Source organism: Lutra lutra, chromosome 15 (assembly GCF_902655055.1).
Source record: "Lutra lutra chromosome 15, mLutLut1.2, whole genome shotgun sequence".
Taxonomy (NCBI): domain Eukaryota; kingdom Metazoa; phylum Chordata; class Mammalia; order Carnivora; family Mustelidae; genus Lutra; species Lutra lutra.
The window spans coordinates 21,601,032-21,624,584 of NC_062292.1; the positions used below are offsets into that span (position 1 = coordinate 21,601,032).

The 23,553-nt window shown below is 35.1% G+C and overlaps 1 protein-coding gene across 3 annotated transcripts in view; it reads left to right on the forward strand.

The window, feature by feature from the left end:
* The window catches only part of HMCN1 (hemicentin 1), a 477,402-nt gene that overhangs the window by 161,795 nt on the left and 292,054 nt on the right, over nt 1–23,553 (forward strand). For all 3 annotated transcript variants that reach the window (XR_007123082.1, XM_047705087.1, XM_047705088.1), the window contains exons 5-6: nt 19,662–19,833; nt 22,015–22,121. Coding sequence is in view for 2 of the 3 variants with exons in the window: in XM_047705087.1 (XP_047561043.1) it covers nt 19,662–19,833; nt 22,015–22,121 (279 nt within the window). In the remaining variant the exon portion in view is untranslated. The remainder of the gene's footprint in view (nt 1–19,661; nt 19,834–22,014; nt 22,122–23,553) is intronic.

The window sequence follows — 23,553 nt, forward strand, 5'->3', positions numbered from 1 at the left end:
ATTCAAGAAAAGATTCACCAATTGGAAATCTTTTTTTTTTTTTCTTTTGTTAGTTCTGGTGTAGAATTTCATCAGTTGCATATAACACCTAGTGCTCATTACATCAAGTGTTCTCCTTAATACCCATCACCCAATTACATCATCGCTACCCACCCACTTCCCCTCCAACAACCTTCAGTTTGTTCCCTATCGTTAAGAGTCTCTTATGGTTTGTCTCCCTCTCCTTTTTAAATTTAATTTTATTTTTCCTTACCCTCCCCTATGTTCATCTCTTTTGTTTCTTAAATTTCACATGAGTGAGAGCATATGGTATTTGTCTTTCTCTAACTTATTTTGCTTAGCATAATACACTCTAGTTCCATCCATGGCGTTGCAGGTGGCAAGATTTCATTCTTTCTGATTACTGAATAATATTCCATTGTGTGTGTGTGTGTATGTATATATATATATATATACCACATCTTCTTTATCCATTTATCTGTTGATGGACATTGATGCTCTCTCCATGTTTTGGTATTGTGGACATTGGTGCTATATACATTGGGGTGCATGTGCCCCTTTGAATCATTATTTTTATATCCTCTGGATAAATACCTAGTATTGTAATTACTGAGTCATAAGGTAGTTTTATTTTTAACTTTTTGAGAAAACACCATACTATTTTCTAGAGTGGCTGTACCCTTTTGTATTCCCAGCAACAATGTAACAGGGTGCCCCTCTCTCAATGTCTTCACCAATATCTGTTGTTTCCTGATGTTACATGTTGGAAATCTACTTTTTTAAGTTAAAGAAGTGCCTAAAGGCTTATTGTGCACTTTATATTCTGTCTAAAGACATAATCATTTGCATAACTTAGTAATAAAGTCCACCAGATTTTTACCCCATTTCATTGAGCAAAACACTTTACTAAACATTCTAAGACTTAATATTAGTATAAAGATCATAAGCACTTGAGATTCTGTCTTCTGTATGTTCTGTTGGAAAAAAAAAAAAAACTAGCTAGAGGAGAAAAAGGGATATAGAAATAGAGGGAGTAGATAGACAGATAGATAGACCAACTGACCCAACTGTTACATGCTAAGTAGCTTATAATCATTCATGATCTAAATGAAGTAAACATCCAACGTGCATAGTATGTAAATACCAAACAGGTTTTTTAGTTGGGCGTTTGGAAACTTTGGGTCTTAAAAAGATAAAGTTTAAGTAAAGTTCCTTTGAAAAGGTTGGGGATATTTATTTCTTAATGTAACTCTTTTTTACTCCTCTTTATTATTTCCACAAAATATATTTCTAGATCAGACATGTGTTCAAGTTTCCAATCTTAAGTCAGATGTTTCATAAAAAGAAAAGCATGCAGTTTCTTTTTAGGTAGCTGTGCTCACTATAACATCAAATTTAGTTTTACATATGGGATGCATCATAAAGTTACACTGTGGAAATTTTTATTAATGCGCTTTGTAATGTCAGCACTGCAGCCCAAGTCTTCATCACCTCACACCTGTATTACTGCAATAATTTCTTCTTTCTCTACTTCTAGTTTCCCTAATCCAATAGAGTAAGATAAGCTTCCTCATACATCACTGCAGTCACTTCTGGCTCATGTTCTAAAACCCAACCCTTGTTGCCAGTTGAATGGTATCCAAATTGTTTCCACTGGAATCCCAATCCCTCTATAATCTAGTCTCACCTTCCCATCCAAATATGTCTCCAGATATTTCTTAATACTCCATTCCCCACTCTAATTAGGTTATCTCCCGTCTGCCTCCACAAAGTATAAAGAACTTTCCTGCCTCTGCACTTCTGCTTCTAAAGCTTCTTTAACTTGAAGTAACTTGACCTTCCAGGTTTAACTTCTTTCCTTTCCACCTTTCAAGGACCCTCTTCTATCCCACTTAATATATGAATCCTTCCCGGAGTATACCTGCCATGTGAATGCCTCCCTGTTCTGACTGTAATACTTGCCATTTGTTTTGGCACATTTCTCATCCATTATAAGAGGCACTTTTTTTTTTTTAAAGATTTTTTATTTATTTATTTGACAGAGAGAGATCACAAGTAGACAGAGAGGTAGGCAGAGAGAGAGAGAGAGAGAGAGAGGGAAGCAGGCTTCCTGCTGAGCAGAGAGCCCGATGCGGGACTCGATCCCAGGACCCTGAGATCATGACCTGAGCTGAAGGCAGCGGCTTAACCCACTGAGCAACCCAGGTGCCCCTATAAGAGGCACTTAAAAAAAAAAAAAAAAAGCAACTTAATGTATTGTAAATAGAATTTATTTTGCAATCAGTGGCATGTCAAAGATTGACTAGAAGTGGTTTTTTTTTCCTTCTAATTAGCACACAAAATAATAGTCAATCTTATATAGTATCTTAAGAGCTGAAAAAAATCAGTGTATATATTACTTACTAATTAATTACTAATAATATTACTTACTTCTAATTGTTTCCTTTGTGTTCAGTGTGTTGCCCAGCATTATTATAAATTTTGCTACCATGGGAATCTTTTATTTCTTTCTTTCTATCTTACATCTTTTGAATACCTTATAATTCTAGGTGTACAGTTGGGCTTTTTGAGTTTAATTAGTGAAATTTTATTTCAATTAAGGTATACTTAATAAATATGAATATACTTGGTTAGGAAAGTGCTTTTATGAATAAATTTTTTTTTTTAAAGATTTTATTTATTTATTTGACAGAGAGAGATTACAAGCAGACAGAGAGGCAGGCAGAGAGAGAGAGAGAGAGGGAAGCAGGCTCCCCGCTGAGCAGAGAGCCCGATGCGGGGCTCGATCCCAGGACCCTGAGATCATGACCTGACCCGAAGGCAGCAGCTTAACCCACTGAGCCACCCAGGCGCCCCTATGAATAAATTTTTAATTTTTCTTTTAATTTAAACTTTTCATTGAAGTATTATATACATACGGAAAACTGCACATAAATATGCATCTTCACAAACTTAGTATGCCCAGGATAACTAACACCCAAATTGAGAAACAAGACATTACCAGGCCCCCCCAAGAAACCCTTCTTCAGCCCACATTTCAGTTACAGGCGTTACTCTTATTCTGTCCTCAAAAAGCACAGATTAGTTTGGCAAATTTTGTCCTTTATATAGATGCAGTTGAACAGCATGTGGTTTCTAGTGTTTAGCTTCTTTTGTTCAAAAGTGTATTTGTGGGATTCTGCCATATCAGTGCCTGTAGATGATTTGTTCTCATTTATGTGTTGAATTCTGTTTTATGAATGTACCACAATCTATTTATCCTTTCTGTTGTTGATACATAGTTGGATAATTTCCAGTTTTTTTTTTTTTTAAAGATTTTATTTATTTATTTGACAGAGAGAGATCACAAGCAGGCAGAGAGGCAGGCAGAGAGAGAGGAGGAAGCAGGCTCCCTGCCGAGCAGAGAGCCCGATGCGGGGCTCGATCTCAGGACCCTGAGATCATGACCTGAGCCGAAGGCAGCGGCTTAACCCACTGAGCCACCCAGGCGCCCCAGATAATTTCCAGTTTTGATCTAATGGACGTAGTACTGCTCTGAACATTATAGGAAGTATCATTTGTTGTACATATGTATTAATTCCTTTTGGTTAAATATTTAGGAGTGAGAACGCTGGGTTGCAGAATGTAAGCTCACCTTCAGTAGATGCCATCTGTTTTCATATTTAATTCAGTTTATACCCAACAATAGTATATAAGAAAACATTTGCTGTTTTCTGTCTTTTTCATTTTAGCCATTCTGGTAGATTATAGATTAGATATAGATTATATTTACTATTATTATAAAATGCTTCCAGCAAAATCTTTGTGGAGTTTCCTTCAGAAATATGGTGACAATTATTGCATATAAACATGTTAGGTTGAAATATAAGGATTCACATGAAAATAATTACTGAAACTATAAACATTATTCATTTTGGGTAGTTACCTATCATTCAATGTCTGTAAGACTAATAAACATCATTTGGGGCTGTTTCTGGTGATATATTTCTGTTGACATTTAACTATTACTAAATTTGTCCTTGTGGAAATTTCTTGACCATTTCATTTAGTCTCCAGAATTATCTGTTTGGTACTCCTAACTTCTGAGTCAAGGATTAGTTCCTCTAATTCCTGGGCATTGGGGACAATTTAATTAACATTTTGTTGATTACCTCCTAGGATTAACATAATCTGTTTGTTTGTTCACAAATGTGTCTGATTAATACCAGCATTATTTATTGGGTAGATAAAGTTAGAAATAAAATGTTTGAGCTCTACTGATGGTATAACTGTTATTTATTAGGAATTTATGTTGCAAGTAAAAGCCACAATTTGAAATCTGTGCTTTAAATTTCTAATGAATTAATACTTCTCATTGATTTTTTTTATCTGTTCCAAGATATTTTTATATGCTCAAAGTTTTAGCTAATTAGCCTATAATTCCAATTCTCTATCCTATGATTGCTGAGAGAAACACTGTGGTCATTTTTCTTGCCAATATTGTTTCCTATTCATGTTCAAGCCAAGACATTCGGTTTCTTACTGAATCATAAAGCCATATTCTTTTTTTAAAGCCATATTTTTTAATTGTACTAAAGTCAATGATGCTGACTTCAGTATATATAACTCCAGAGGTTTGTACAGATTGTGTGGCTAATTACCATAAAATTAATTATGACTTAGAAATAAGAAAGGTATACTCATTCTATCACAATGTTGCACTTATAAACCAAGGCCTTAGAAAATAAACAAGGAATCAGTGCTATAGATTTATGGAACCATGGTGAATTTCCAAGTATTTCTTTTTGTGGTGTAGAAACTTGAAGTGTTGAGTTCAACCAGTCCACACTGGATTGCATGCAAAGAGCCTCTTACTAAAAGAGCAGATGTAAGACATTTCTTACATTTTCACTGAGTAACAGGTATCTAGTCTTGGGATTTGCCTCTTTCCCTGGGAGGCTGGACACTGATTAGTTCATTACCTATAAATTGCTGCATTTAGTTTGTCTCCTAACCCCAACCTATAATATCTTATTATAATCTCATTTACTAATCAAAAAATCTGCTTCAGGACAGAAGTCGAATTTCTTTTGTATTTTCAAATGTCTATAGATAGGTGGGTATATAATAAATTCTCATAATGTATATTGAAATAAGAAGTATACAAAGCTATATGTGGAGTATGATCCTAATTATGTAAATAATAAGTGTATGTGAAGTGCATGCACACACACGCATGTGCAAATATGGAAAGAAATACCAAAATACTGAGTCATTATTTACAGGCAATACAATAGTGGTGTTATTTTCTTATGTTTGACTCTTTTCCAATAGCATATGTTACTGTTATGATAAGAAAAAGTTTCAATATAAAACTTGAAGACAAAAATGTAATATAAAATTATTTATGTTAGATACAGAAACAGCAGGACTTTTAGAACTGATCCCTCAACACTTTTGGTCAAATTAAATTTCAGTGTTTTGCAATTGATAGAGACCAGGTTTCTTCTAATTGTTTCAATACATAAATCATTTTAATAGTCATGATCAGAACAGTTTTATAGTCATTCTGTTCCAGTGAAGGAATCCAAAACTAATTAGCTTACTTGCTCTTTGAATTGATAGGTACACTATAACTTAAGAGTTTTTTCTCATTCTTTATAAAAAGTAGTCACTCCTAATTGGTGTAACATTTTGTGTTTGTAGTATAATTTAAATATACTTTCATGTTGTTTTAGTTTTCCTTTTTCCTCTTACCAGTTGAAGTATTCACCTTTTGATGTGATGCCTCTTGAATCACACTTTCCTTTCAAATTTCTGATCATAGTTAAACAGCATCATCATTCTTGCTTCTCAAGCCAGAAATCTGAGTCATTCCAGACCTTCCTTCTTTTTCATGTCTCACATTAAATTGCCACTTAGGTAATGTTGAACCTAAGCTATCTTTGGCACCTATTTCCTCTTCTTCCTTCCCACTATCTACTGGTTCTTCATTATTTTTTGATTACTCTGTTTAGCTGCTCTGTTTAACTGCTATGATCCCTCTGTTTCCAGTCTTCCCTGACCCTCCCAATTCATACTTTATATTTTCCCAGTAAGATCCATTTTATGTATAATCTTAATTGTGATCCTCTCTTTCCAGCTTCCTTCTGCAATTCCTATAGATCTTCAGGGTAAGGTCTGGCATCTAGCATGGGATGTAAGGTCTTCTATGTTCTTCTCACTCCTTCCCCACGCCCCCTTCTCTCTTACTTCTCTCTTTGTATGCACACCAGCCACCACAAAATTTTGTACCTCTCAGACACGCCATGTTGTATCTTACCTCCATGTCTTCAAACTTGTTTTTCCTTCTGTCCCAAATGCTCTCCTTCTGCTTGTTGATTTGACTCCTGCTCATCCTTCAAAAACCCATCTCAAGTATGGATGGCCACCTTTCCAGACAAAGCCAGATTCAATCTTGCTCAATCATACCTGACATATACTTTTATTATTATACCTCCTAGAGTTCTGTTGTCATTGATTCATATGTTTTGGTTCTCCACTAGACTATGAGTCCCCCCATCAAGAGTATATTCATTCTTTATGGCTCTTGACTCTATACCATAGGATCATGCTTCTGTTTTCTGCCTGGCTTTTAAAAGATAAGGTTCCCATTTTTATATTTAACTCCTTTCCTCTTGTCCAAGGTATATGCATTCCCTTTTCCATTTTTATAGGTGTTGAAGGTTGTAGGACAGTACTCATCCACCCACCTGCCTCAGCTAATTCTGTAAAATGGGAAAAATATGCAGTTTTTGTTCAATAAGGATCATAGTAGTATTATTTATGGGAAAAATTGAATGGGAAATGAAAGAAGAGCCTTCTACTCTTGTTTCACATTTACCCCACACCCAGTCAAAGACCCAGTTGACAGGTCTTCAAGCAGAAAAAAATCTGACATTGATGATTGCCATTTGATTGGTGTAGTAAGTGGGCAGGGACATTGCAATTAATGTGGCCTTCAAAGAATGGGAGTAGAGGCAAGATTACAGTGAAGGTAACAGAACTTAAGTCTAAGGGACTTTGTTTTCTGTGAATCCCTTCCAAGGCTCTGGGAAATGAGTTGAAATGCATTCACAGAGTTAAAAAGGTATGGGGAACAGAGTTGCAAAAATAAGATATTTAAACTGTGATTCGTTAAGACTGCCATATTCTTCAAATCTGACTTCCCCTTTAACACATCTGCCCTTATTTCCAGTGACATTGGGGTGACTGTGACTATTTTTTTAAATCAGTAGTTCTAAGAATGCTACAAGAACCAAGTGTGTCAGTGTATGAAGTTGAATTTTTAAAGCATCCCAGATAAGAATTTAAAAATGCTTTTTGATAAAGTGTTAGAGAAAAGATTGAATTATCATTCTATTCTCTCTTTAGAAAATATTACACATTATTTTGTTATGGGAATAGACAGTTAAAGATTATCAGTCAAAAATTCAGGAAGACCATCATAGTCTCTTGTTCATTAACAGTAACAAAATTGTTATTAATTTCTAGATTTGTCAGTTTTAATAATTTGAAATGTATATGTCTTATTTTTTATTGCAGGTAACTATTTTTGTTCCAACTTTTGTAGTTGTGACTTTGTATTTTTTTTTCTTAAGTGCGATCCCCAAACTGAATACACTTTAGGTCAAATTTGGGTCATTCCCTAAATAGGAGGTTTAGGGGGAGCATCAGTGTTCTGTTATCTTTTGCTGAAGCATCTTTCCATTGTTCCTCAGAAGCTCCTTCAGAAACCCAGAACCAACGCCCTGCTCAAAAACATGAATTTGCCAGGGGTGAAACAGAGAGCATATTTTACCCTAGTTTATGATAGCAAATGCCAAATAGGTGTGCTCTCTGTTGCTTAAACTCTGGCCTTGTAAAACTAACATAGGCAGGAAGCATACTTTCACCCTTGTGTATCTAGTATAGAACTACTATTTGGTAGAATGACTGTGCTTAAGTGTTTGTGACTTAATATCAAATCCCTTTTTAAGCCATAAATCAGTTTTATTCTTTCTTCAGTTGTTAATTTACTGTGATAATTAGGTTTAAAATAAATAAAAGATATTATTTAGTCCCTAATAGCCTATGGGTTGCTTTTTCTACTCATCCCCCCCACCCCCAGTGTTGAAATTGTTCTCCTGCCTCTGTTTTACCTTTACTTTGCAGTCTATTCTTTTTCAGACTAGAGAACCTATTGGTATCCTGATGGGTCTTCCTCTGACTTAATCCATTGCTTTCATTTGCTTCCCAAATTCGATTCTTGCTTTACTTTTCTCTTTTACCCTTAGGACCTCCTAAGATTTGTACAGTTGTTTCCCACTGCTCTCTCTGGAGCGATGATTTAGTTGTAGGAGCTAATAAAGTTTTACTGTAATTTAAAAGGGAGACTGAAGATGCTTGGCAAGTGCTGAATATTCACCTATATTATTACTAACGTTACCAGTAAAATCCAGACTCATTGTATAAATGGAAGGGTCCTTGCTAAAGATGAGAGGGAGTCTGGAAAGAGTTAGTGTTACTGAGGTTTTCATGCATGCTGCCAGATTTTAAAAGCTGTATAATGTTGAAGTTTTACCACATCTATAAAGCATTTCCCAATAACTTTAGTCCACATTGATGGCTCCTCTTCCTGACTGCTTAAAGCACACATTGTTACTAGCTTTTATGCCTTGTGGAACCTTTGATTAACTGGACCTTTCAAATCCTCCAGTTTATCTCCCCATTGAATGTACTTAAAGCTCTACTCTGACATTTGAATGTATAAACTTCCTACAGCTTTGTTTTTGAGTTTGTTAGTAATTCTTAAGAGGGTGTTTGGGAATATGGAAACCATGATGAGATCTTGAGAAGTTTACTTAAAAATCAAAACATATTAGAGCAGACGTATGCAAAAGGCCTCTTGGTGATGTATGGCCTGGGGACAAAGAAGTTTGCCTATAACTTGACTGAATGTTAAAATATCTAAATAATGTATGAATCAGGATCGGTGCTAATCAGTGTGACAACATAGAGACAGTTAAGTCGCTAAGGTAAACAGTGTCCACCCAAGTTCTGTTGAAAAGTGAGGGATCTTCAACCATCTGAGTTAGGGGCTATTTGGTCCAAGATGGTTATGATTAGGGAAGCAAAGAACTATAGTCTATAGCCTGTAAGATTTTCCCATCTCATTGAGAAGAGATTTGGTATTGTGAGATTAATCAGCCAAATGCTATTAAATGTTTAATACATCTAAATCCCTTCCCTCATCTTTTTCCCAAACTCAACAAGCACATGACAGAAAGGTAGACTTAAAAATTTAAGTGTGTATGGAGGATGTCACTTTAAACCAGGACATAATTTGAAAATTGCATAGAGTCAAAATTATGCTTGAAATCCATTCAGTCACTTCTAAATTACTACGACATAGGCCCTTAGAAGCTCAAAATCTAACGTTTTTTTTCCTCTTTCCCCTTCTCTCTCCTTTCCTCCTTTTCTCTCTCCCTCCTTACCTTCTTTTTCCTTTCTCCTTCCTCCCTCCCCCTCTCTCTCTTCTTCCCTGGGTCATTTGGAATCTAAGATTTCTTTCAAAGGTAGGAATATGAGGGGTGATGGGCACCCTATATTATAATCTTACAGTGGCTAGTAGCATGAGGTTTAGGGTTCTTTGCCTTTTTTGGAATCTTATATCTTATATTTACTGGCAATGTGTTACATAATACAAAATGTAAGTATTTAGAGGTTATAGAAAACATTTAATGAAGTAAAACTTATAAAGTTCTTAGTACAGTGCTTAGCATATAAGTGCTTTTTTAAATGGTACAAGCCGGGGTGCCTGGGTGGCTCAGTGGATTAAGCCGTTGCCTTCGGCTCAGGTCATGATCTCAGTGTCCTGGGATCGAGCCCCGCATCGGGCTCTCTGCTCAGCAGGGAGCCTGCTTCCTCCTCTCTCTCTCTCTGCCTGCTTCTCTGCCTACTTGTAATCTCTATTTGTCAAATAAATACATAAAATCTTAAAAAAAAAATTCTCCTCCTATCTCACTTTGAGAATCTGATGAAACTATAATTCCTCCTCCCATGTATTATGTCCAAATACTTATACAATTCTGCATATCTATTTGAGTGAAAGGCTAACTTTAATAGTACTCAAGTATCTCTTTAATTAGGGTGATTTTGTTACTCAAAAAGAGCTTGGAGTAAGTTTGGACTTTTTCCTGCTTTGCTGTAGCTAGGAGTGAGAACACAGCTAGTCTATGTATATAAGCATACACACATTTATGTATATATGTATAGACACAGCATGTATGTCTATGCACAAAAGCATGTATTTATGTAGTTATGTATTTCATAATTTCTTTAGCTTGAATAACTAGGAATAGTTTTATTTTTTTTTAAAGATTATTTGTCAGAAAGAGAGAGAGAGAGCGAGAGAGAGAGAGTGCACAAGCCAGCAGACTGGCAGGCAGAGGCAGAGAGGGAAGCAGGCTCCCACCGAGCAAGGAGCCCAATTAGGGACTCGATCCCAGGCCACGGAGATCATGACCTGAGCCGAAGGCAGCAGCTTAACCCACTGAACCACCCAGGCGTCCCTTGAGGAAGAGGGTTTTTTTGTTTGTTTGTTTGTTTTGTTTTTTAAGATTTTATATATTTATTTGACAGAGAGAGAGAGAGAGAGATCACAAGTAGGCAGAGGCAGGCGGGGGTGGGGGAGGGAAGCAGACTCCCTGCTGAGCAGAGAGCCAGATGTGGGGCTCGATCCCAGGACCCTGAGATCATGACCTGAGCCGAAGGCAGAGGCTTAACCCACTGAGCCACCCAGGCGCCCTCGAGGAAGAGTTTTAATGAGAGAATTGAATTCAGTGAGACTTTTCCATTCTCCAATAGATAGGTATTTAGTAGAGAAAAAAAAAAAGAAACAAACAAATAAACAAACCAAAAGACTCAGGCAAACACAAAAGGAATCAATGGGAGACATGAATGAAAAAAAAATCAATCTTTTTTTTTTTTTTTTAGTTTTCTAAGGTATAATTGAGAAAACTGGGGATATATGAAGTGTAAATTGTGATGACATGATGTACATAGACCTTGTGAAAAGACCGACATCCATCAACTCACAAATTTATCTTTTAAAAAATTATTATTATTAACATATATTACTATTTGGTTAGAACATTTAAGTTCTACTCTTTTAGTAAATTTCAATTATATAATACAGTGTTATCAGCATGCTATGACTCCTATGTAGAATCTTAAAAAATTAGAAGTCACACTTATAAAAGCCAAGAGTAGAAGAGTGGTTTCCAGGGCTGAAGAGTATGGGAAATAGGGAGAGGTTGGTAAACAGATACACACCTTCAGCTAGAAGATGAATAAGGCCTGTGAGTGTAAGGTATAAAAGTTTATCTTTTATATTTTTACTATTTTAAAGTGTATTTTCTGGCTAACTAAGTTTCCTCTGTCATTTGTAACACATTGAAGTTGTGACACGTAAGAATTTTATGAAGATAAATTAATGAAATATACTTTGACACTTTCAAATAACCAGCAGGAATGACTTCACTTTTCAAAAATGTCTGAAATGTGCTCTTATTTTTTCAGCTGTTGCACATTAGAGAACTTCCATCATGTTGAAGGTTTGGTAGTTTCATACACATTTTAGGTGTTCATAGAGTTGAAAGTTGAGGGTCGCTTTTGTCACCAGTCCTCTGTAGTGTCCCCACTGAACTCAAACTTCCTAGTGCTCTTCCCATTTTGAACCCTTCCCCCGACCCGTATTCTCTGTATGACTTGGGCAAAATTCTCATTCCACCAGAAAGTCTTTAAAAAAAAAAAAAACTGACAACCTTATAATACAAATTATTCCTTATTTTTCATACCTCTAGCACAAGCATTATATAAACCTGTCCTATAAATCACCAATCACACTCGTTTATGAGTCCTTACTATTAGAAAAGCTCATTGCACGATTTTCCAAATTAAGTATTAGAAAAAATAATACAAATGGGTATTATTAGCAGAAGACCTTTTCAGATCTCAAAAGGTGACATCTCAAAGTGATTTGCTAAAATTTGCAAACTGTGTTTGTATAAAATCAGAAGGCCAACTCATTCATCTATGATGAGAAATCTAATTGCCATAAGTCTAGAACACTTGTGTTGACACGGCTAGTGCATTCATTCCCTGCAGGCACATATACAAGGGGGACAGATTATCATCTGAAGGTTTCCTGGAATCAGAACAAGGGGAAATTTGTTCCAAGGCTCTATTCCAAGCCATTATGTATGGATATCCATGCTCCTTATCACAGGATGATGTATTTCCTTCTCTGTGTAAGTTCTTGGTGGGAAGGAGCTGCAAGGGAAATGTCATGACTTTTTAAATTCCATGATAATCTGGATCTCTCAACTGAACTCCAGTTCCACATAACCAACCACCTCCTTTGTACTTCCACTTGGATGTCTAATAATTAGAGGTCTTAAATTTAGTATGCCCACGCTGAGAGCCTCCACATCCAGCTCATTCCATCACCCTATTAAATCAACTCTCTCTGCAGTCTTCTCAGTCTTGGGTAAGGGCAACAGAGAGGTATCAGCCTCAATCCCCATGTCCAGTCTTCAGGAAACTTTGTCAAGCCTGACTTCAGTAAGCATCCAGACCTGGTCACATCTCATTGTCCCACTGCCACAACCTTGATCTGGGTCACTCTGGGTCATCTCTCACCCAGATTATTGCAGTGTTCGTATCTGATCTCCTTGCTTCTCTCCTTGAATTCCCTGGACTCTAATTTCAACACAGAGGCTGGAGAGATCTTTTTAACACATGTCCTATCATGTAACTCCTGAGCTATCAAGGCTTAGATCAAATCTGCTGTCCAAACACAAGAATAGGTAGGTTCATAGTACTATGTACTTACTCTTGAAATAAAAGTGATTAGCATAGTTTACATGACCACATACCTGTTGTATAATTGGGAGTTCTCTGAATTAATGTCTCTGCAGAACACATTTCTTAAAGGGAAATTAATAAAATGTGCTATTTTCAAGCTTATGTGTATTATTAATACTCAACAATAATAGGAACAATTGTTTAGATTTCATACCAACCAATATTTTTTTTTCCAAAGAAGAATTTTTGACTGACGTTGTTTACTATGACATGGAGATATTAAAAAAAAGACCAACTTTTAGTAAGTTTTATTATTATTTTCCTACAGACAGTACCTCTTTATTGCCTCCATTTAGGGTGACTGCTGACATTGTCAGCTTTTAGTATACTCTTGGCTTGGACTTTATCCCAGATGTAACTGGGAATCATTAAAACCTTTTGAGTAGAAAAGTGCATCACAGTTTGGGACTATACACTGAGTGTTTGTATTTTCATCTTGCTTACTTATTACTAGAAAGTAAGCTAGTTAATTTGTTTTTAATGTCTGTCCCATTTATCCAACTAGGTTGTCATGTCTTATAAGGTAGGAAATGTGTTTCTATTTCTTTGGTATTCTTTATAATATGCTGTACTATCCTTTATGTTCAGTAGATGCTCAACAAGTACTTGGTGACTCTAAGAATATTCCGAATTATAGGCTCCATGCTATGCTGCACAGTAGAAATGAACTTGGACCTTGGGGCTGGGCAAGGGGAGTGTGGGAGAGGCTGTCCTGGTTATCCCAAGGATCAGCTCTGCTCTGGCTAAGAGAGAGATGATCTCTGCCTGCCTCTGCTATTACATATATGTATATATCATATAGTATATATCATATAATATGTATCATATATATATATCATATATACATATGATGATAGCTTCATCATAGATGAAGCCTGCCTCTGCTATTACATAGGGTCTACCACAAAAATGTAGCAAGTCTTTCTCAATGACTCTCAACATCAAATACAATGTAGATTTAAGACTTTAATATTTATATATAATTTAATTCTTGATAATTTGTTGCCCAATGGTGATAAAAACATAGAGCTAATCAGATTACTGTTTTGCTTGCCACTTCTCATTAAAAATACCTGCATTGATTGTTGTCTTTCACTACTTATATTTCTGATTTATTCTTGAAAACTGCCATTTTTTTCTTTATTATACTTCAGAAATGTACAAGATTACTGGGATCAAAAGGCCAGCCCTGCTTCTTTTTCATTGTATGACTTACAGACTTTGGGATCTATGCCTCCATTTTTTTTTCCATCTATAGAATGGAGATAACCATAACTGTGTTGAAGAGTTGTTACAAATTTGTTGGACCTGGCATGTAATAAACACTGTAAAAGTGCTTGCTATTATTAATAGTATGTTACACCAATCTTCTTTGGAATGGGTTCTGATTATTAGATGGGTACATTTACACCTAACTCAGCCTTTTACGTTGCTCTTGCTTTGGGGAATTCATTTTCTGACTAACTTTCTACCATTTCTGAACTTGAAAATCTGCATTCAGTGCTACAGAGAAGCATACATGTTGGCATTAAAAGAGGAAAAAACTGACTTAATTTTACAGGTTACTCCATTGGATTTTTAAAGCCCAAGCTAACTATTCAAATAAAGAAAAACTTAATAGAGCTTGGTGCTCACATTTAAGACCACACATGCAAGTTTGTACCCTATTCAGCTTCTGTGTTGAAAATTCAGTGCGGAGTGAGGGTTTGTCATAAATGAATACAGAGCCAAATGCTACCTTTTCACACACTCTTAAGTCTAAAGGTAAAGATCTGACTTACAGTTAATTTCTCCTTCACTTTCTACCTCCCTCTTTCCCATTTCCCCTCTCTCTCACAAATGTTTATTAGGGATTTACTATATCCCATGTATGGTATTGGCTTCAGAAGATATAGTAGTGACCATGTCTGCCATGCTCTGTACTCTCTCTCATGGGACTTAGAGTTTAGTAGGGAAGAAAAACAATAAACAACAATAACAAAATCAAATATATGTGTAATTTAATTATAAATTGTGTCTAACACCTTACTGTATTTCCATTTTTCCAGTAAATGGAGAAAAGATATTCTGGGGAAATTCATTTGGATATAATTCATTACATTAAAAAATCCTTCCAACTTGAATCAAAAAGAATAAAATACCTAGGAATAAATTTAACCAAGGAGGTAAAAGAAGTATATACTAAAAACTATAAGACTTTGATTAAATTACAAATAAATAAAATGGGCACAGGATCTGAATAGACATTTTCCCAAAGAAGACATCCTGGTATGTCATACTGGTCAACAGGTATATAGAAAGATGTTCAGTATCACTCATCATTAGGGAAGTGCAAATCAAAACCACTATGAGATTCTACCTCACACCTGTTAGAACGGATCTTACCAAAAAGACTAGAAATAAGATATGGAGAAAAGGGAACCACTGTGCACTCTTAGGGGGAATGCAGCCCTTATGGAAACTAATGTGGAGGTTCCTCAAAAAATGAAAAGTAGAACTATCATATGATCTATTGGTTCCACTTCTGAGTTTTTATCCAAAGAAAATGAAAACAATAACTTGAAAAGATATATGCACCTCCTTGTTCATTGCAATATTATTTTCAATAGCCAATACATGAAAGCAATCTGAGTTTCTATAGACAGATGAATGAATAAAGAAGACGTGGTATATATGTACTTGGGAATATCTTTCAGCCATAAAAAGAAGGAAATATTGCCATTTGTGACAACATGGATAGACCTTGAGGACCATATTTCATTATACTAAGTGAAATAAGTCAGGCAGAAGACAAATACTGCATGATCTCACTTATAGGAGAAATCTAAAACAAAACCAAAACCAAAACAAACACTTAACTCATAGCTACAGAGAACAGACTGGTGGTTGCCAAATATGGAAGGTGGTAGAGGGGTGAGAGACATGAATGAAGGGGGTCAAAAGGGACAAACTTTTAGTTATAAATAAAGTAAGTCTTGGGGATGTAATCATTAATAGTACTGTAGTGTATATTGGAGAGTTGCTAAAACAGTGAATCTTAAAAGTTCTCATCAATCTATCTTGGTTTTGTGCTTTGAAACAATACTTGCATCTCATTCCAGAGTGGAATAGACATGAACTTACTTTTAAATACTGGTCATTACATAGGATGCAAAATGTTTATACTAAGAGAGTATCTTCAGGAATATAGGGACTTATATAAAATATAATTATTGAGCTAGAATCTGTCTGGTTAGGTGTTTAAAAGGAGTAAGAACTCTTTTGAATATCAGTTTCCTCATCTATAAAGTACAGGAGCTGTATTAGATGGTTTCAAAGTCCCTTTGAGAAATAAACTGGACAAATCATTAGAGAAACATTTTTGCATTAAAATTTTTGATGTATAATTAATGGTTCCATAGTGGTTTGAAACTGTTTTTATGTTGGTAAAAATGCACCAACCCAAAGATTCTCACATTATTATGTTCAATTTGTCATTAAAACAAAATCATTTCCAATCTCAGGAGGACATTTCTCATGGTTAAACAATTTAAGATTTTTTTTTCTTATATGTGACAATGTAAGAGGCCAGAAACCCCACTAATGGTGATAACGTAGCTTGCAGTGATCTACTTGTATTCATATGCTGGTAAAGTCTATATTTTCTAACAAAATGGATTTCATCTGTTTTCAATTTGATTTTTCTTATAAGAGGATAAAAAAGTGATTTTTCAGAAGTCTGTACTGTATCTTTCACAAGTAATGTTATGATACATAGTAATCCCTTTGTGAAAGCCTCGTAAATGTTGATGAATTGGAAATGGGATTGAGTAAACCCAAAAGTGGTTATATTCCATTCCATTTGAACACATTTACCTTAGGAAATGCAACTAAATTAGAAAGTCTTCCATTTTTATAAGAATGCCTAAAACTTAGTGATTTCTGTGCATACCTAATAGACAATGGATAGATATCCAGTGATAGATTATAACCTCCCTGCATGGGGTTTGAAGGAAAGATATATTTGAGGAGCCACCCAGAGATAATACTATGCATTTAAAGAGGATGAAAAAAAAAAAGAAGGATGTGTAAAAAATTTCTTCCATTTCTGTTGCATTTCATTGTTAAACTTGAGGTACTATGCAATTCTTGTTTTCTAATTCTTCTTTTCCTATTCAGTTGAGAATTATTTATAGCCACGTTATGTGTCTTGCCCTTAAAACAAATGTTCTATTCATTTATTCAATTTTTTCTTGTTCTCTTGCCTCTTTTGTCTCTATGCCAGATATTACCTCAAACTTTATTATCAGTCAAATTTATCAATTGCTTTCTGAGACAATAAGCCAATCTTTCCCATTTCCTTGAGTTAGGCAGCCATGTTCTATGTATAAGAAATAAAAATGTCAACACTCTAATTATTAAAATGTGTTTTATTTGTGGTCAAATATTACAACAAGTCTAATCTCTGCAGCCATATGGACAGATTTGATGAACAGATGATGCATACATTTCTGCTCAAGCAAGAACACTGAGAACCCATTTTTCAAATATAGCATCTGTTTCTTTAGACAATTATGTTGATATATGCTTCACCTCATATGTAAAATTCCTGGTGCCTTATAAAGTTAAAATTTGAGGAAGTATATCATTTCATTTTAGAGGTAATTAATTGTAATGAATTTGGTTTTTCTATTCAATTTGTCTATGACACCACTATAAGGTGTTTTTGTTTTTTTGGAAAATACCACTTCAGTGTATTAGTCCTCTGCTTTGACCCCTTCAATAATTTTTCACTGGGGTGTTTAGGATAAAATCCAAAGATCATATCCTGACTTTCTGACAATACATAGTCTGCCCTTGATACAAGCTTCCAACTTCATGTCCTGCTGCTTCTTCTGAACACTGAAGTAGCCACTTGGCTTCAGTCATGTTCCCAACATATATGGAAAACTTCTGTTTTTGTGTGTTTTTTTCAGGTCCTCTCTTCTACCTGGAAGGACTTTGCCTTTCTTTTTTCATTTACAGAATTATTTTTTCCATTTTATTTTATTTTATTTTATTTCTTTTCAGTGTTTATTTGACGTTTATGCATGATTTTTTTCACTTGGCTTTTGAAGCCATTGTTGAAATATTCATTTAGGGGAAGAGAAGGGAATTGAGATATAGTGGGAAGGAAACCTGAATATCTTCTATCTGGCAACTATATGATAGGCACTTTATATATGTCATTTCAACAAGGGATCCCTGTTCCCATAATATTCTTTTCTCTAAGAAGACATCATTATTATCATCATTATGACCAACTTCATGCACATTAGTGCATATCCCACTTTCATCACGTGTAGAGCATACCACTTGGTATTAGGTATACCAGGATCAAAGAGATGTGGGTGGTTCTTAACCCTAAAGAAAAGACAGGAAGATTTTTTTTTAAATAAAATAATATATAAAACATGCAAAAATCATAGTGAACACTAGCCCAGAGAAGAAGGGAGTTTACTAAATATTGATTAAAATACTTGCTCAGTACCTGGAAAAGTACCTTGAACCATAAAATTTTGTTTTATGAATGAATATAATTGCCTTACTGTTGTTATTTATATGATAATATGTGTTAGCCAATTTCTTCCTTCTAGAGGACAAATATCAAGGTATAGTTTTTATGGAGACTGAAGTTTTTGCACAGTATTTCTTGTTTCCTTATTGTTTAGTGAGTACTGTTATTATAATTTTAAAATGTTTTAATTTTGAATAGTTAGGCTATAGCTTAATATTCAGCTCTGGTTAGTGTTTTATGAATAATTACAAGGAAAATTATTCACAACAGGATATAATCTTGAAAGACATATGAATCAGAGAAAGATCAGAGGTGGGTTAAAGATTACCATGATTTAGAATTAATTGTAGTAAGTTTGATTAAGCAATACCTATCCAGACATGCACTATTTGTTTAATGAGAAATTGCATTTGCTGTTGCAGAACACTTCTGAGAACCAGAAGTCTTTCTTGTTCACAGTGAGGCATTAACACGTTTTTATAATCCAATTTCTTAATATTTTCCCTAAGACTACTTTTCAAAATAGACTACTTGAATTGGTTCTAATTTGAAATATTTTTCTATGATTTAAAAAATGCAGGGGTCATTTTTCCTATTGTTTTGGTACTTATTTATTTTATTATAAAAAATGAATATTTTGCTGGTCTTGCAATTATTTTTCAATATTTAATATATATAGTACAATATTCTATATATAATTAATATATACTATATCCCAATAATTCATAGACCCAATATATTGAAATTGGATTAGATAGTTTGCTAATTATCTTTTAAAAATTAGGTGTTGAAAGAAATCCAGAAAGAGAGAATGGTGGGAAAAGGGATCTCGCAATATTGGCAATACCATGTTCTTTTTAAAGGTTCTTTTCATTTCTTTTGAAAAATATGAAATGTCTGTAATATCTCTGCATATTTTATGTAACTGTCTTTTGGACACCATCATCTCATTTTGAATATATTATTGCATGTAGAAAACCTGACATCTGAGCATGGATTAAAGTAGCATTTTATTCTGAATCTGCTACAAGAACTGGAGGTAGGAAAAGGTTGCTATTCACTGTGATGAAAAGAAACCAGGACAGGAAGTGCCTGAATCATGTGACTCACCAAAGCAAAATACCGCATCTAGAAGTTGAGGCTGTGTAAGACTATAAATGTTCCCGATACCTCTCACACTTCTTCTTTTCTCTTCTAGGTGTTAAAATGGGTAGAGGAGGCAGTACAGTCCTCTAAAGTTCACCTCTTATCAACAGATCATTTGGAACAAGCTGTAAACACTTGGAAAATTCCTTTTGATCCCAGCCTAAAAGAGGTTACTGTGTCTCTGAGTGGCCCTTCTCCAGGGATTGAAATTCGCAATCCCTTAGGTGAGATATATCAAACATCATATGATAAAATACAAAAACCATAAAAGGTAAAAGTTTTTTTGTGCACTTATTTATGTCAGGTTAATGCTAACTTTATGAATAATTCAGCAAATGCAAAAGTGACTAGGAAAGATGTTTAAAAAGATGAAACTGTTTTAGTCGTAATTATTAATTGAATTACCATGAGATTTTAAAAAACCTGAAACTCCTAATAATTTAAATAGATATTGAGTCACTTAATTGTCGCTAAACTGCTCAAAAGGAAAAAAAATTAAATTTGAGCCTGAAGTTATATTTTCCTAATTTATGTATGAGGAACTATTTCACGATAACATGTTCTGTAAAATTCAGTATTTTATGTATTTTTAATGAATGACATGAAAAGTCTCCTTTTAAAACAACTGCCTAGTTCATTTTCTTTTTTTAAAAGATTTTATTTAGTTATTTGACAGCGTTCGAGCAAGATAGAGAGCACAAGCAGGGGGAGGGCTGAAGAAGGTGGGGTGGGGTGATGTGGGACCCCGACATGGGGCTCCATCCCAGGACCCTGGGGTCATGACCTGAGCTGAAGGCAGCTGGTTAACCCACTAAGCCACCCAGGTACCCAAACTGCCTAGTTTTTTACGTATCATATTCTTTGTAAGGTTTAATTTTACAGAAGACAATTAAAGACCACATTCATGCTCTTATTAAAATAATATTTTGGGGTTGTTGGGTAGCTCAGATGGTGAAGCATCTGCCTTTGGCTCAGATCATGATCTCTAGGTCCTGGGATAGAGCCCCGCATTGGGCTCCTTGCTCAATGGGGAGCTTGCTTCTCCCTTTCCCTCTGCCTGCCACTCCTCATGCTTGGTCTCTCTCTTTTTCTCTGTCAAATAAATAAATAAAATCTTTTTTAAAAATTTACTGTTAAAAAAATTTACTGTTTTCCCAATTATATGTTACAACCCTAAGAACTGGCCTGATTTCATTATTAGTTAATATTATAATCAGACTTACATTGAAAAGTAATCTAGTAAAGATAAAAATCTCATTTCCCTACTGGTTGCATTTAGAAATATTTTTCTTACCTGTTGATGTTTGCAAAATATTATTATTTCCATTGTGGTTTTAGTGTGTTACTTTTTTAAACCTATCTGTGAGGATTTATACATATTAAGAGGGTAACTAGCTTTCTTATTTATTCAGTCTGAGTCTTAGAGAATAGCTAATCCCTAAAAGAATACAGCCCAGGAAATTGTCTTTAAGGCATTCATACTACCAATCAAATTGAAATGTGCAAAACAAGCAAAACCTATCTTTCAAGACTCCTCCGGGTTTAGCCAAATAAATGAATTTGTCCATAGAAGTAGCACTCCCTTCTGATATCCATGCTACCCAGGAAAGAGTTGTGGTTTTCACAATCTGGATAATTAAAAATGCCCATATCTATTACATGGTAGTTGTACTACTTAAAAAAGTCAGACATTGACATTGATATTTTAAAAGTTATGTGACTGTAAAACTTTTGATGTAAACATGGGATTCTTATAATTGATTAGTTTTTTAACTGTAGAAGTAGTCCATAGGAGAGCCAAGAGTGAAGTCAATAACTAAACTATGGCTTACTTCCAAATTTGCTTTTCTTCTTCTTTAGGTTCCAACTATTAGATACTTGAGATAGATCTCAGGTCAGTAGGAGATGGTATCATGCTACTTCCTTCCACTGCCTCCTTTAAATATGACAATAAAAGCCTTCTCCTGTGCTCGCTGGAAAACAGTTTAACATTCTGTGCTTTGTGCACAAAAAGGCCCAAGGCTCTCATGTTAGTAATACCTTGAGTGATCTCCAAAAAGACATTTATTCTGGTTTACTGTTCTTGCCATCTATTAAATTGGAATGTCTCTAATGACAGCACCTACCTTCTCAGTAGCCATAATAATTGTTATCTAGTTTGGCTTTGGCAAAATGATTAGTCTGTCAATTGTTATTCTTATTTTTAGACCAAATCCACATGGCAAATGGGAATCTGATACATCAGTGTCAATATCCAGAAACCATAAAATTAAACCTATTTTAGATGTAAATAATGTTTTGAGCTAAAGGCACAAATGTCCATCAGGTAACTTATATTAGAAATGTATACAGCTAACACACATACCTGAAATAAAGATTGTACTTGTTACCTTTATGTCTTTTAGGGAAGCTGATAAAAAAGGGATTTGGCTTGAACGAGCTATTAAATATCCATAACTCTGCCAAGGTGGTGAATGTTAAAGAGCCAGAGGCTGGAATGTGGACAGTGAAGGTACGATTATCTTACAAAGTCTGTGTATTTTACTTTGTTGTTGGCATGTTTTATAAAGTGTATACAAGTTTACGTATATCTTCCCTTGCAATCATGGAGAATGCTTTTACCAAAGAGCAGTATATATAGTGCATTTGTAAAGGTGTTTTGATCCCGTGAATTTGGTAATATTAAATTTTAGTGGCCATGAAATGCATTGATGTCACCACAGAGTGAATTTAAATTTCTCAGATAGTTTTCTGATAATCGAATCTGGAGATTGATTTTATTATACACTCCTACCTCCAGAACAGAAAGAGATAGAGCCTATAGAGAATAATGGTTAGGGGTATCGACTCTAGTATGGGGCTACCTGGGTTGGATTCTCAGCCCTGCCTCTTAAAAGCCACATTTCCTTGAGATTGTTAAATTCTCTGTGCCTTGCGTTCCTCCTCAAAATGTAGAGATGGCAGTGATAGTTCTTTACTTGGTAGAATTGTGCTGAGAATAAAATTAAGATGCTACAAATGAAATACTTAGTAGCATAGTTCCCATTACAAAGGAAGCACTCAAGTTCTGTTGGCTATGGTTATTTGATGGATCTGCATTCCTAGTTTATTTTAACACCAACTGGTATTTGGATCCTAAAATACACTCAGTAGTGTATGTTCACTGTAAGCCTTGTGTTAGGGTGATATGGAGGAGAGTACATACACCTGGAATTCAGGAAACAACATACTGAAATCCAGTTCTGCTGCAAATGGTACATGGGACCTACTGGAGTGGATATTTTGAGTGACTTGTCCATATTTCCCAGGGTTTTCAGTGTGCTCTGGCCTACTTCCAACTTCCGTATCTCCATTACTGTGCCCAGGAGGTTTTTTTTTTTTTTTTTTTTCCCCCAGAACAGAAGAAGGCTGTTCAGCCAGAGAATGAGACCCCTCAGGAACAGCTTTCAGTCTCTGCAGGAATAAGCTCCTGTTGTCCACATGGGAGCAGGGTTAAAAGCACACTTTTGAGGATGCATTTCTTTTCCTGTATCATTTCTCCTCTTCCTATTAGCATCCTTTGTACCTCCAAAATAAACAATGTGCTCTAGAATCCTTCTGGGATAACTCGAATGAAGATACCCCTTGCATCATTTACTCTTGCTGTCTCAGCTTCCCTACATTAAAAAAAAAAAAATGTATTCATGGACTCCTGGTTGAAGGGGTAGAGCTGTTGTGAAAGTGCACTTTACACCATAGCAAGTTGAGGCACCATTTTTGAATGCCAGGTTTTTTTTTTTTTTTTAATTTCTTTTCAGTGTTCCAGAATGCATTGTTTATGCACCAAACTGAATGCCAGTTTTGTTTGCTTTTTCCTTTTTAAAACAATGCCTGTATTAACTTTCCCAACTTAATGAAAGTTTCCACCATAACTCCATCAAGCCCTAGAATATCGGTTCTTTATT